Consider the following 14,778-nt stretch of genomic DNA (forward strand, 5'->3'; position numbering starts at 1 on the left):
AGGTGATGTGTTTCCACACTGACCTTAAACGTCATGATTGACTTTTTTAAGGGAGAATTTGATAAGCACTTGAAAAAATGTTCACAGATACGAGAAAGGAGCAGGCAAATAAGTTTATAAATTTGCTTGCCCAACATTCTTAATGATCTGAGATGTGAATCATACTGATAAAAATTAATGGTGTTTTGAAAGGAATCAATATCTTTCATGTTAAGTTTCATACCTACCTTTAAAATTGAAATATGTCACTTATTTCAACAATGTTATGTTGTCCCATTCGTTAACAGCCTCACAGGAATTCTCTTTATGCTGACTCATTCGGGTAAAGCACAACAGTTATTACATCATAATGATAATTAGATTACACTTACTGCATCATAATGATAACTAGATTACACTTACAAGTAATCTATTTCTGCAAATTGTTTATATTCACAGCCAGTGGATGATTCTTACAATGCTTTCTCTTTTCTGAGGAAGCTGTATTTTTGTTTCATGTCAGAAACCTTTGCAGTATACAAGAATATACTATCTTGGTTTCTGTTTGCAGCAATGTCTGTAACTCATGCTACATGAAAGACCAGGTTCCTCTAATAAATATCAGTGTAGTATTATGAGACAGTTCATTGTTGTACCAATGCATTGTACAATGGGGCAGTGGAACGTGAGATCCCTTCCTGTTTCCACACACATCATGTCCCTCAACTTAGCTTTTGTACGGAATCAATCCCCAGACACCATAACAGTGATTCTCCACAAAAGGAATGAACAAAAAAATCAGGAGGTAGGTCATGTAGAGCCTCTTGCACACCATGTAGATGTTGGTTGAAGAGTAGTATCTGCAGGGGCTTGGGAGCAGTTCACTTGCTTAAGGATGGTGAATGCATATAGGCCTGGACTGGAGACTACTGCACTTCAGGGACAGTGCAGAAATTACTATTGACTATCTCATTCTACTTCAACTATTGCCTGTCCATTAGTTTTAAATTACAATGACAACTTGCATTTATATAGCGCCTTTAATGTAGGAAAACATCCCAGGATAGCATTGGCTACGACCACAGAAAAGTCAGTACATTCTTGGACTGCTCCATCTTAAAATTATTCATGGTAAAATTTTAATGCATTGCCTTGAACTCCAAAGAAAGGATCATGAAATATGAACATAATGACTTGGGCTTCCAGTGCGCAAGGTATTATTAATTAAGGAGATTTTAAGAAAAATACAAATCTTAAAAGTTTTGGGACAGTCATGGAATGGAAAATTAACCAATATGTCTCTACACCAGCAAGAAAAAAAAAGTAGAATGTTGAGGGAGAAGAGATGGAGGTCTATCAGAATATTTTTTAAGACAAGGATAAAGGTTGTCATGACCTTCCGTGATGAAACCATGAATTTATCCAATTGGTAGCTAAACTATAAAGACCAAATAGGTTCCAGGTCATCCGGCAGCAGTTGGAACGTTAAATTGGCCTCTGCTTGGGGAGGAGGATCCTGATCTCCATCCAGTGATGCCTGTTATAAGTCGGTAAGTGTGAATGTCTGGTAAGGACAGGGTCAGGCTCCGCTGTAATGGCATCATAATTGAATAGCCAACCGATACGTGCAAACTGGCCAGTTGGGCAATGTTCCATTGGGTGGCCCAGCAAGGGGATAACACCTTTAGGAGAGTATGGGAGAACAATTGGCAAGCAGGAATAAAAAAAGTCATAAGATAGTGCGTGCTATGTAAATAACAATAATTGTAAATCATTTAATTTAATGATTTGTTGTATAAAATGCCTCCATGTGTGTTTATGCTCATACTGCTTCACTGATTGTGTGAAACCGTTCACAGTTCATTGTTTTCCAAATGGTTGAAGGATTCCAAATCAGAATCTGTCTGGATTAAAATGGTACCTAATACTCTATGGTCATTAATCGGTCTGAGCTTAAAAATGGTACAATTGGGCAGCACAGTAATGATGATGAAAGATGTTCAATAACTTGGGACGGATGATGTGGAGATGGTGCAGATTCAGGTGGTAGTATAGAGAATGGTCCTACTTGCAACTCCAGGACACTCTCCCAATAATGCAGCATGCCTGGAAGGGGGCAGAGGACTAATCACCACGGTGCCTGCCCTATGGTGCATATTAACTGCAAGTTAATTGAAATCAATAAATCTAGTGATTTGTGAGCTAGTATCAGAAAAATTACCTTGAGAGCTGCTGGATTGTTGCAAAAAACCCACTTGGTTCACTAATATCCTTCAAGGAGGGACCAACCAGTATCACCCATAGCCCAAGAACAATAATGAAAAAGAAGGTGTCCTTACACCAGCGAACAAATGTTATCTGTTTTTAATATAATGGGTCATTTGCTGGCTCTCTCTGCCTTCCGGATGTTTCTGCCTCTCTCTGTGTTTTTTTTTCTCTGTTTTTTTTTCCCTGTTTGTTTTTTTATTGAATGTGTATTCGGAGGTTCTGCAGGTAACACCTCTCTGTCTGAACACGGTGATTGCCTTGGCAACGGGCAGTTGCAGGGGCAGTCTGTAAACACCATTTATTATTGTTCAATATGTATAAATGCGTAGGCTTCAAGGAGATCTTGAAACATTTGCCTGAGGAAGGAGAAAATCTCCGAAAGCTTGTGAATTTAAAATAAAATTGCTGGACTATAACTTGGTGTTGTAAAATTGTTTACAATACAGCAGATAATACAGCGCTGCATTTGGTTGTCTGTTGGTTCAGATCCTGTGTAGTTAGCTCACATGCTCATTACCAGGTAGGTGTGCCTCAGCCTGAAAATGTAAATAGAAAGGTGCCAGAACATAGGCACAATTTTTGTGTCTAGTACAGCCTGACCTTCTTGGCATCCCCTCATTGGTTTTCCTCCAAAAAAAAATGTGAAGGAGGATTTCACTGGAAAATCCATTGACTCAATATTGTAGGTAGACCAAAAAAAACACAAGTCTCCTGCTGAACTAAGTAGAAATCCAATCCGGTTGGTAGCCCCCTTAAATGTGGAAAGAAGTCTTGAGTAATGGATAACTCTATTAGGAATGATTCCATATTCATCATCATTGAAATCTTATTTGAAGGATAGATAAATTGGGGGAGGGGGAAAGGAGAACTCTCCAAGGTTGGTATCACTTTTGCTGTTGAAAGAAAAGAAAGAATAAAGCAGAGATTTGCTGGAATATCTGTGAACACTCCAGCATTTAGCAGTACACAAACTGTCAGCAAAACATAATAAATAGAAAGGGGCAATGCAACCTCCAAAGAAGGTAGGGAATATAGGAACAGACATGAAAGCCATTTTCATATTACAAAAATGATAGCTTGATGGATGAAATGGTAGGCCAGTATCAAGTAAAAAAGAATTATTAGCCTATAAGGAGATTTAAATGTGATAACCCAATAAATCAGCTTGGCTCAGTTGGTAGCACTCTTACTTCTGAGTCACACACCAGGACTTGAGCTCATAATTTAGACTGCCTCTCGAGTGCAGTCCTGAGGGAGTGCTGTCCTTCGGAAGCAGTGTGTTAAACTAAAATCCCGTCTGCATGTTTGGGTGAGTGCTAAAGATCCCATTGCATTATTTGAAGAGTAGGGAGCTGTGGCCAATATTCCTCCCTTCAACCAATATCACCTAAAACAAAACATGTTATTGCTGTTTATGGAGTGTCTGCAGGTGCAGAATAGCCTACATAATAATAGTACCATACTTCAAAAAGTGTAAAGTGCTTTGAGACATTTGATGATGTGAGGAGGTGTCATGAAAATACAGTATTATTAGTGTTGGGTTGCTGAGGAGAAAATTGAATACTTGAGCCTTAAGTTATTTAATTTACAAATTTACTATTGTACCACAGTAATTAAATAGAGTTCCATCACAACCAGAGCTGGTTTCTCTCCTCCTCCCATTCCAAATCATTATAATTACAATCTATCCTCACCCAAAGTTCACACGTTCACTTCCAATAGGAGTCACTACATAGTGATTAGGAGGCCAGTTGTAGCATTCTAATGGTCGCCCTGATTAGCATTAGTTAAGTCAACACAGATAGGAGATTGAACTTGGGCCTCAGAAACTCAATGGATTAAGTCGGTGAGCTGTTGTGAAAGCCTCTAAAGCTAATTCTTATGTAATTTAAGATGATTAGGCTGGTTACAATGTATTATATGCCCACAGATTCTACAGAGGTACAGCCAAAATATGTCAAAGATGGGAAACGATATGGGCGAAGAACAGCACCAGAATTTCAGGATTCGGTGGAAGAATTTACGGAGGTCAAAGTTACAGAACCTATACCTGATGGAACACAGCCTGAAGATGCTCCTTCTGGGGATGATGTTGAGGTGGGCTGAAATCATTTGTTTGTATTGTTAATCAAGTTATTTTTGAGGACAATTCCAATTAATTCAAGCTCTGTTTTTGGGCGTGATCTAATTTCTAGGCCAAGATTTTCAATCGATGGCCCATGGTGTTGTACGTGGGGAGTCAAGACCAAGTGTAGTCTTCAAGTAAAGTGGGATTAGAGGGCAGGAGATAATTGGACCAGGCATATACATTTAATTTAGTCCCCACTGTAAAATCATACATTCTGTCTTTTTATGGGGGAAGGGATAAAAGGCAGAAATTTGTCTCAGCAGTTTGGCAAAAGTTGGAAATATGCCTTAGCTGGGGAGGGGAGGGCAGCCAACATATGGCAGTTTCAATTTTAAAAAAAACTCACTTGCAAATCTTAGTTTTAACCATCTATTCACATTTCTTTCTTTATTTGCACTGTCTCTCAAAGAAAATCGAACGCCTGTGTCAAAATGTGTGGTGTTAAGAATTCTAAACTTTGCAAACAGTTAATGGATGGTGACATTAACTGCTGACAACTTCTTTGGGAACAATAGAATTTTCTATTAAATAAAAACAGAACTGTTCAGGCTTCAACATAGAACTGCCTCAACAGATACGCCTTCAATCTGGTCACATCCAATTGCTGGGCCTGTGAGATTTTGGCAGGGCACCTGAAGAGGGTCTAAAGTCAAGGGTAGGCTTTGGCATAACAGCAGGAGAGCAAGGCGCAGTGAATACATTTCAGTGAATTAAAGCATATGTAATATTTTAATAAGGATAGCGGGATCTATACCACAACGGCTGCCTTGGGAACCAGGGCCATGATTACCGCAAACATTGGGAGCAGATTCCTGAGGGGAGGGAGTGGGAAGAGATTTTGGCCGAACCAGGAACCAGCTGAGGGAGAGGGTTGTCGGGCAGAGAAAGAGAGAAATGGTATGTATTTAAATTATAGGGACCATGCCTAGAACCTCATGAGTGGGTGAAGAAGACATGAAGGGAGCAGAGGGAAGCACAATTTTTATTTTTAATTTGTGTGCAAGAATCGGAGGCTGAATGGCAGCAAGATCCTAAAAAGGGGAGATAATTAAAATTAAGATTTAATTGTGGAAAAATATTGGGGGAGGAGGGGAGGAGTAAAAGGACAAAATTTATAAGTAAAACATACCTGAAGAAAAATCAAGATGGTGGCCGAGCTGGCAGACATCTCAGAAACCTCCTCCAGAGCCATTCAATTGTGCAGTAATCATGATAAGTTTACATAGGCAAAACCCATTATAAAGGTGAACATAGGAATTTATAATGGGGTTGGGGGGGCGTCATTTCAAAATATAACAGTAGAAAGTACATACAGATGTAAATTTTTAATAATAATATAGGTAGATACATGTGGAGTGTTTTTCATTGGAAAATGAGCATGAAACCAAAATTGCTTTATCTGCAAAGTATGCTTTAAGCAAACCTTTTTACAGAGAACAGGGGCATGCCCTCCACGAGGTTGCACTGCTACAGTATGTCTGTAATAGAGACCAATAACAGCTAGAAAGTCTGCTTACTTGGATGAAATTTGCTAGGGGTGTTTGTCGCAGAAATGGTTGTGTAAACAATTAGCAACAGTAACTGTTTAAATAATTAGTTGCTGTGATGTGTGGCGACATTACTGTATGCAGACTGTGTAGAGACTACAATACACTGTGTAGAGGTTATTTGTGTCATGCAGCCTCATTATGTCCTGCAACTGGTCCCACTGGTTTAGCTATTCTTTCCCAGGAGCTGTGCATCTCCATATTTGCATCTAAGATGCATAAGCAGCTGGCAGCAAATATGCTTACACAGTAATGCTGAAATATGAAACTCATTTTGGAGCCAAATGGCCCCCATACACTACATGCACTTTGTCACTGGAATATGTGCTGCATTGGTTTGGGTCTCATCCTGGATGTGTTCACAATTATAAAGTTCTGCTGGGCTGACTCTACAGTGCACAGTGCCCTTGGCTATGTTTTAACAAGTTAGCCTAGAGTCCTGGGAAATGAAACTAAAGTGCTGAGTCTGTTTCTTATCTGACTGAGACTGAAGTAAAAAGATGAGGTGATATTCATACAATGTAATTATGATGAACAAAATAATCAGGGAACCTTTTTTAATCAGAAGTTTTATTGGGGCATAAATTCATCTTGGACAGTAGTGCAAAATGCTGATAGCAAATTGGCATTGAAGTCAATGGAAAAGAAAATCGGGAGGAGTGCAAAACGGGCTGCCCATTAGCTATTGCCCATTTACCTCCCAAAATGAATTTATACCCCATTGAGCTTAATATGTTTCACACAGTGGAGATGTTAGATGATTTCCAACCCAGCAAATGTACAGTCAATAGCTTCCTCTAGTATTCCATCTTGCCACTTCTCACAGTGATGTAATGCCAACACTGCTTTTCTGCCTTCCAGTTTTTCTTTTACCGAAAAACTCTTTTCCCCAGTTATCCTTCTTAGCTAAGTATTCAACCTTCTGCTCAGAGACTTGACACTATTTTAATAATATATGCATTTATATAGCCCCTTATCACATCATCAAAATGTGTTTAAGGACTTCGCGCACTAATTACATTTTGGAGTGCAGAGCTGGTGTTCTGTAAGCAATTCAGCAGCCACTCTGCACCAGCAACATTCCACAAACAGCAGTGGCATGAATGTCTGACAGTTTTTTGGTGGTATTCGTTGAACCGAAGATATGTTGGCCAGAACTCCCTGCTCATCTTTATAAATCGTGCCATGAGATCTTTTGCACCCGCTGAACACACAGGTGGGATGTTAGCTTAACATCTCATTCAAAGGGCAGTATCTCTGATAATGCAGTGCTCTTTAAGGACTGCACGTGAGACTTGCCTTGAGAATTATCAGCTCATGACTCTGTGTGGGTCTCAAAACAACAATATTTTGACTCTGAAGTTAAAGAGCTACCATCTGAGCCAAGTTGAGAATAGTCTGATCTATCAGGTTATGGTAATTTTCTTCTCCTGACAGGTTACATTTCTTTTTTGGCTTGACCTTGGCCTGTTATTTAATAATAAAGTTACCTTTTTCACAGTGTGAAAATGGCCATTATGCCTGTTCCTATTTTCCCATCTTCCATGGAGGTGGCATTAACCATTTCTATTTGTTATACACTGAGAAGTTCCCAGATCCTCCAGTAAATTGGAGCTTTTTTCTTTGGCAATAAAAATGATAATTATACTAATCTTGGGGAGTTTTTCTTCCCCCTCCCCCCCCATTAATCTGACAGGTGAGATTTGTTATATCTTGAATATGAAGCCATTCCTTTTAAGGTAACCTGTTAATTTTTGAGACTCCTTTCCAGATTTTAAGATTGGACATCTCCATAACTTATGCAGGCAATCAGTCTGTGCACCCGTCATCTGCACCTGCGATGTTGATCTGTTTTATTTTTCCTGTTTTGGGGGCTGGTGGACATACTGTGTGTTTCTAACTTTTCCTGTATTTATTTTGGACCTTCTGTATGGTTTCTTTCTTCTGTAATCTCCATTTTGTTGCCTTTTTTCTAGTATGGACTTCTGCCATGCTTTTCAGTGTCTTAGCATTTTACACTTTTATTCTTCTAATGTCTTTTAATTTCCTCAGTAAATGATCTTTCATACCTCATACAGGTTTCTGCTGTTCTATTAAGTGTTTTGCAGGTCATTCAATCCATTCGCTTCCTCTCTGCTATTGGAGTATTTATTATCTTCCCCTCTTTTTTTCCTTCTTTTCCCCCCCACCCCACCCCCCGGCCACCTTCCTCCCTACAAAGGAGCTTGATTATCTTACAGCTCTCAGTTCTGAGGCAGGGTCTTGTACATGGAATGTTAACCTATCTTTTCCCTTCACCAATATCGACAGACTTGCTGCATTTCCAGCAGTTTCCGTTTTTATTTTGTTTGCGCCGGGTTGGTTGTTATGCAAACAACCTTTGCAAAAGCTGAAATTTTAACAATAAAAATATTAGCAGCTATGTAATCACTGCTAAAATTTTTATATGCAGCCACTTATTTTTGAAGAAGAGCAGAGAGTCCTGGCCAACATTCCTCTTTCAGCCAAAAAACATTGTGAAAAAAATATAGGTTAATTTGTCATTCACCGCACTGCTGTTTGTGAGATCTTGCTGTGCATAAAATAGCTGTTACATTTGCTTATGTAACAGTAACGCTTCAAAGTAATTCACTGTTTATGAAATGCTTTAAAACATTTCTAAGGACTTTGAGGGCTGCAGATTGTACAGCCTACTGCAGTTGTTCTTCTTGTAGCTTCTAACTTCGAGGGAGAGGAAAGAAAGAAAGAAGGAACTTTCATTTATATAACTCCTTTCACGACCTCAGGACACCCCAAAGCCCTTTACAGCCAATGAAGTACTTTTTTGAAGTAAAGTCACTGTTGCAATGTAGGAATCGCTGCAGCCAATTTGCACTACCAATTCAGCCAAGCTGACTGACCCAGTTGGTTCTGTTCATATAAATATTCTGGCACACTGCTAATCACAAGGGGCCTCTACTGTGTTGGGGATTATACGTGATTGGTAGTATTCTATAATACATTCAAGGGACTTGTAGTTAAGTGGCTGCTATATTCCTTAGAACCGTACAGGGAATGAGGGTATTCTGTACAATGAAACAAGTGGAGCTGTGAGAGGAACCTACCACAAACATAGTAAGATGAGATGTCTGTTGCAGTGCTAAGCTTGCAAAAACGCCTAGAGATTTGAAATGAAATATTGATGTTCACCACTGGGAAAGGCTTGAACATTTGCTCAGCGTCTTGGAAGAAAAAACCTGCTTTGATTCTTTGGCCATCTTTCTCCTTTGTAATTTTATTGAACAGTTGGAAACAACTGTGAACTAATTGGAGTTTCCTTTTCATCAATGGCATTCAACCGAGGAAAAACAAAGATGGGAACAAATCTGATTATTCAGCCTTAAATTGTGTATAGATGCAAACTGAATCAGGAGAGTGCCAAGTATACACAAAATTACTTCTGGTTGACGAGTTCATTCAGATTATGGTCATGTTACACACAGTCCAGAATTATTTAAAGTAACTCAGAGGGGAAACCTTTCAAATCCTTAGTGTTTATGCAGTGTGTAATTAACACAGCACTGGAAGCAGCAGAGATCCTTGATGATGGAATTCCAGCTTCCTCAACGGTAACAAAGCTTGTTCTGTGATTACAGAGTACAGAAATGTGTTTCCATACTCTGAAGTATAATTTGATTCAGTGCTGGACAAAGTGCTGAAGATGTAGTTTCTGGGTCTATTAATGAAAGTGAAATAAACTTACATTGAACATGTATTAGCCTCAAAAATATGCAGTTTTTTCCCTTTATTTAAAAGCGTATGTGACAATAACTGCGGCAGTCTTATGTAGCTGGTTTGATAAATCACACTGGTGTATAAGTAACATGCTTAGATTGTTTGGAAGTGAACGTTTTTTTAAAAAAGTATACTTGTTTTAGTATGTTGCCCTCTTTTTCTTGATTTTAAGTAATTTATTTTTAAATTTGAAGCTATTGAGCTTGAAAACGTGCATTCAAATCTTTTTAGAAGTGGTCTTAGTCTGATGAGATTGTCATAGCCTCCTGCATTTCATTCTATTCTCTTGATGCCTGGCATATGTCCCATCTTATGCTGCTTGTCCACAGTCATGGTTTCCCTCTTGTTTTTTTTCCAGCTGTCGGGTACGGTAGCATAGTGGTTATGTTGCTGGGCTAGTAATCCAGAGGCCTGGACTAAAATCCAGAGTCATGAGTTCAAATCCCGCCACGGCAGCTGGCGAATTTAAATTCAATTAATTAATTAAATTCAATTAATTAAATAAAAATCTGGAATTAAAATACTAGTATCAGTGATGATGGCCATGAAACTACCGGATTGTCGTAAAAACCCATCTGGTTCACTAATGTCCTTTAGGGAAGGAAACCTGCCGTCCTTACCCGGTCTGGCCTATATGTGACTCCAGACCCACAGCAATGTGGTTGATTCTTAATTGCCCTCTGAAATGGCCTAGCAAGCCACTCAGATGTAAAATCTCGCTACGAAAAGTCATAATAAGAATAAAACCGGACGGACCACCCGGCATCGGACCACTAGGCACCGGACACGACAACGGCAAAACACCAAGCCCAGTCGACCCTGCAAGGTCCTCCTTACTAACATCTGGGGACTTGTGCCAAAATTGGGAGAGCTGTCCCACAGACTAGTCAAGCCTGACATAGCCATACTCACAGAATCATATCTTTCAGCCAATGTCCCAGACTCTTCCATCACCATCCCTGGGTATGTCCTGTCCCACCGGCAGGACAGACCCACCAGAGGTGGCGGTACAGTGATATACAGTCAGGAGGGAGTGGCCCTGGGAGTCCTCAACATTGACTCTGGACCCCATGAAATCTCATGGCATCAGGTCAAACATGGGCAAGGAAACCTCCTGCTGATTACCACCTACCGTCCTCCCTCAGCTGATGAATCAGTCCTCCTCCATGTTGAGCACCACTTGGAGGAAGCACTGAGGGTAGCAAGGGCACAAAATGTTCTCTGGGTGGGGGACTTCAATGTCCATCACCAAGAGTGGCTCGGTAGCACCACGACTGACCGAGCTGGCCGAGTCCTGAAGGACATAGCTGCTAGACTGGGCCTGCGGCAGGTGGTGAGCGAACCAACACGAGGGAAAAACTGACTTGACCTTGTCCTCACCAATCTCCCTGTCGCAAATGCATCTGTCCATGACAGTATTGGTAGGAGTGACCACCGCACAGTCCTCGTGGAGATGAAGTCCCGTCTTCGCACTGAGGACACCATCCAACGTGTTGTGTGGCACTACCACCGTGCTAAATGGGATAGACTCAGAACGGATCTAGCAGCTCAAAATTGGGCATCCATGAGGCGCTGTGGGCCATCAGCAGCAGCAGAATTGTATTCCACCACAATCTGTAACCTCATGGCCCGGCATATTCCTCACTCTACCATTACCAACAAGCCAGGGGATCAACCCTGGTTCAATGTGGAGTGTAGAAGAGCATGCCAGGAGCAGCACCAGGCGTACCTAAAAATGAGGTACCAACCTGGTGAAGCTACAACTCAGGACTACATGCATGCTAAACAGCGGAAGCAACATGCTATAGACAGAGCTCAGCGATTCCACAACCAACGGATCAGATCAAAGCTCTGCAGTCCTGCCACATCCAGTCGTGAATGGTGGTGGACAATTAAACAACTAACGGGAGGAGGAGGCTCTGCAAACATCCCCATTCTCAATGATGGCGGAGTCCAGCACGTGAGTGCAAAAGACAAGGCTGAAGCGTTTGCAACCATCTTCAGCCAGAAGTGCCGAGTGGATGATCCATCTCAGCCTCCTCCCGATATCCCCACCATCACGGAATCCAGTCTTCGGCCAATTCTATTCACTCCACGTGATATCAAGAAACGACTGAGTGCACTGGATACAGCAAAGGCTATGGGCCCCGACAACATCCCAGCTGTAGTGCTGAAGACTTGTGCTCCAAAACTAGCTGCGCCTCTAGCCAAGCTGTTCCAGTACAGCTACAACACTGGCATCTACCCGACAATGTGGAAAATTGCCCAGGTATGTCCTGTCCACAAAAAGCAGGACAAATCCAATCCGGCCAATTACCGCCCCATCAGTCTACTCTCAATCATCAGCAAAGTGATGGAAGGTGTCGTCGACAGTGCTATCAAGCGGCACTTACTCACCAATAACCTGCTCACCGATGCTCAGTTTGGGTTCCGCCAGGACCACTCGGCTCCAGACCTCATTGCAGCCTTGGTCCAAACATGGACAAAAGAGCTGAATTCCAGAGGTGAGGTGAGAGTGACTGCCCTTGACATCAAGGCAGCATTTGACCGAGTGTGGCACCAAGGAGCCCTAGTAAAATTGAAGTCAATGGGAATCAGGGGGAAAACTCTCCAGTGGCTGGAGTCATACCTAGCACAAAGGAAGATGGTAGTGGTTGTTGGAGGCCAATCATCTCAGCCCCAGGGCATTGCTGCAGGAGTTCCTCAGGGCAGTGTCCTAGGCCCAACCATCTTCAGCTGCTTCATCAATGACCTTCCCTCCATCATAAGGTCAGAAATGGGGATGTTAGCTGATGACTGCACAGTGTTCAGTTCCATTCGCAACCCCTCAGATAATGAAGCAGTCCGAGCCCGCATGCAGCAAGACCTGGACAACATCCAGGCTTGGGCTCATAAGTGGCAAGTAACATTCGCGCCAGATAAGTGCCAGGCAATGACCATCTCCAACAAGAGAAAGTCTAACCACCTCCCCTTGACATTCAACGGCATTACCATCACCGAATCCCCCACCATCAACATCCTGGGGGTCACCATTGACCAGAAACTGAACTGGATCAGCCACATAAATACTGTGGCTACGAGAGCAGGTCAGAGGCTGGGTGTTCTGCGGCGAGTGACTCACCTCCTGACTCCCCAAAGCCTTTCCACCATCTCCAAGGCACAAGTCAGGAGTGTGATGGAATACTCTCCACTTGCCTGGATGAGTGCAGCTCCAACAACACTCAAGAAGCTCGACACCATCCAAGATAAAGCAGCCCGCTTGATTGGCACCCCATTCATCACCCTAAACATTCACTCCCTTCACCACCGGCGCACTGTGGCTGCAGTGTGTACCATCCACAGGATGCACTGCAGCAACTCGCCAAGGCTTCTTCGACAGCACCTCCCAAACCTGCGACCTCTACCACCTAGAAGGACAAGAGCAGCAGGCACATGGGAACAACACCACCTGCACGTTCCCCTCCAAGTCACACACCATCCCGACTTGGAAATATTTCGCCGTTCCTTCATCGTCGCTGGGTCAAAATCCTGGAACTCCCTTCCTAACAGCACTGTGGGAGAACCGTCACCACACGGACTGCAGCGGTTCAAGAAGGCGGCTCACCACCACCTTCTCGAGGGCAATTAGGGATGGGCAATAAATGCTGGCCTCGCCAGCGACGCCCACATCCCGTGAACGAATAAAAAAAAATCCTTCTCTAAAATTGATCATCATTATCAAACTTGCTTAGACCATTATATACCTCTCTGGAGTAGCTCAGTTTTAATGCCGTACAGACTAGTCCGTTTAAATGATATGATAAGTTTTGAATCAAATCTTCTTAATCGGGATTTCACTTTACACTTTTAACATTTCTTCAAAAATATATGTTTTTCATCCAGTGGTTTTCTGGTTCTTATTTTTATTTTCTTCTCCTCACTCCCACACGTTTCTAATTTGAATGGGACATTACCTCTAAATTCCATTTCCTTTTCAGTGCTCTTTGAGTGGACCAACACACTTCTTGTGTGTAGACATTTCCATAGATATAGACCACGATTGCCACTCTGACCTGCTACCCATTAAATAAGTTATTTTTAAAAGCACTCTTGCTTTATTACAGTCATTCCACACATACACAATCTACCGTCATGATGGAGAACGTTGCAGCAGGATAGCAAGAATAGCATTGCATGTTTCAGGACATTTGTCCGTTTGTGCAAATTGGGTCAAAGCTAACAAACTCACCAAGTTCAGATTTGGAATCTAATGTGGCATTATTCCTGTGCTTAACTCTGTTTGCCACCATCGTATATAATGCCATTGCTGAGATAATGGCATTGCTGTTGAAAGCAGTTAATATAATTGCCTGCTCTGCCTGTAGCATTGCCTGTAAGTATGATTTTGCTTTAAGAATAAGACTATGGCAGAAATTCATCCAGTACAATAACCATAAATTCTTGCCTGTGCCAATACAAGGTCAGAAGAGTTTATGACTTCATACATATAATTGAATCTTTCATCTAATGATGCCAAGAATATTAATTTCTTAGTTCCCAAAATGTTTGCAGTGCATAGTTTTGATAATCCTAGAATTACATGCTCCATTAAAGTTTATTAAATATTATGCAGTATTGGTCTGTAAGTTGGGAGATTGACTTAATGTTTTATGAAGTATGTTTTATTTATGTGGAACTCAAAATTTGAAACCTGAATCTATATCAGAAAGCAATCGCTCAACTTTCACGCTCAGCTAATAGTTGTTGCTGTAGTGATATCTTAATCCCACCAATTAACAATTAGACAATAACCTGTCATTGTTTTTATTCTTTTGGTCACCTGGATGTGTGACACATCAGAAACTCATTACCATGTTCAAGAGTCTCTAATTCAAACTACTGACAAAGGTAAACTCATCTGCAAGGTTTCTGATGCCGAATAGGGACTGCATATTCTCTCTCATGGGGACATATCCCAGACACCCAAGTCCAGCGAGCTTTAGCGCTTGTTGGCAGAGCCACGGCTTAGGGACTCCCATGTATGCAATGGGGTGCTGCTGGAATGTAACCAGACAAACTCCACAGCATCCCCTGACTCACTAT

General features: G+C 41.6%; 1 protein-coding gene across 2 annotated transcripts in view; it reads left to right on the forward strand.

The window, feature by feature from the left end:
• Positions 1 to 14,778, forward strand: part of nin (ninein (GSK3B interacting protein)) — a 134,243-nt gene that overhangs the window by 41,969 nt on the left and 77,496 nt on the right. For both annotated transcript variants that reach the window (XM_067991638.1, XM_067991639.1), the window contains exon 4: positions 4,178 to 4,344. In XM_067991638.1, coding sequence (XP_067847739.1) covers positions 4,178 to 4,344 — 167 coding nt within the window. The remainder of the gene's footprint in view (positions 1 to 4,177; positions 4,345 to 14,778) is intronic.

This window comes from Heptranchias perlo, chromosome 10 (assembly GCF_035084215.1).
Source record: "Heptranchias perlo isolate sHepPer1 chromosome 10, sHepPer1.hap1, whole genome shotgun sequence".
Lineage (NCBI taxonomy): Eukaryota > Metazoa > Chordata > Chondrichthyes > Hexanchiformes > Hexanchidae > Heptranchias > Heptranchias perlo.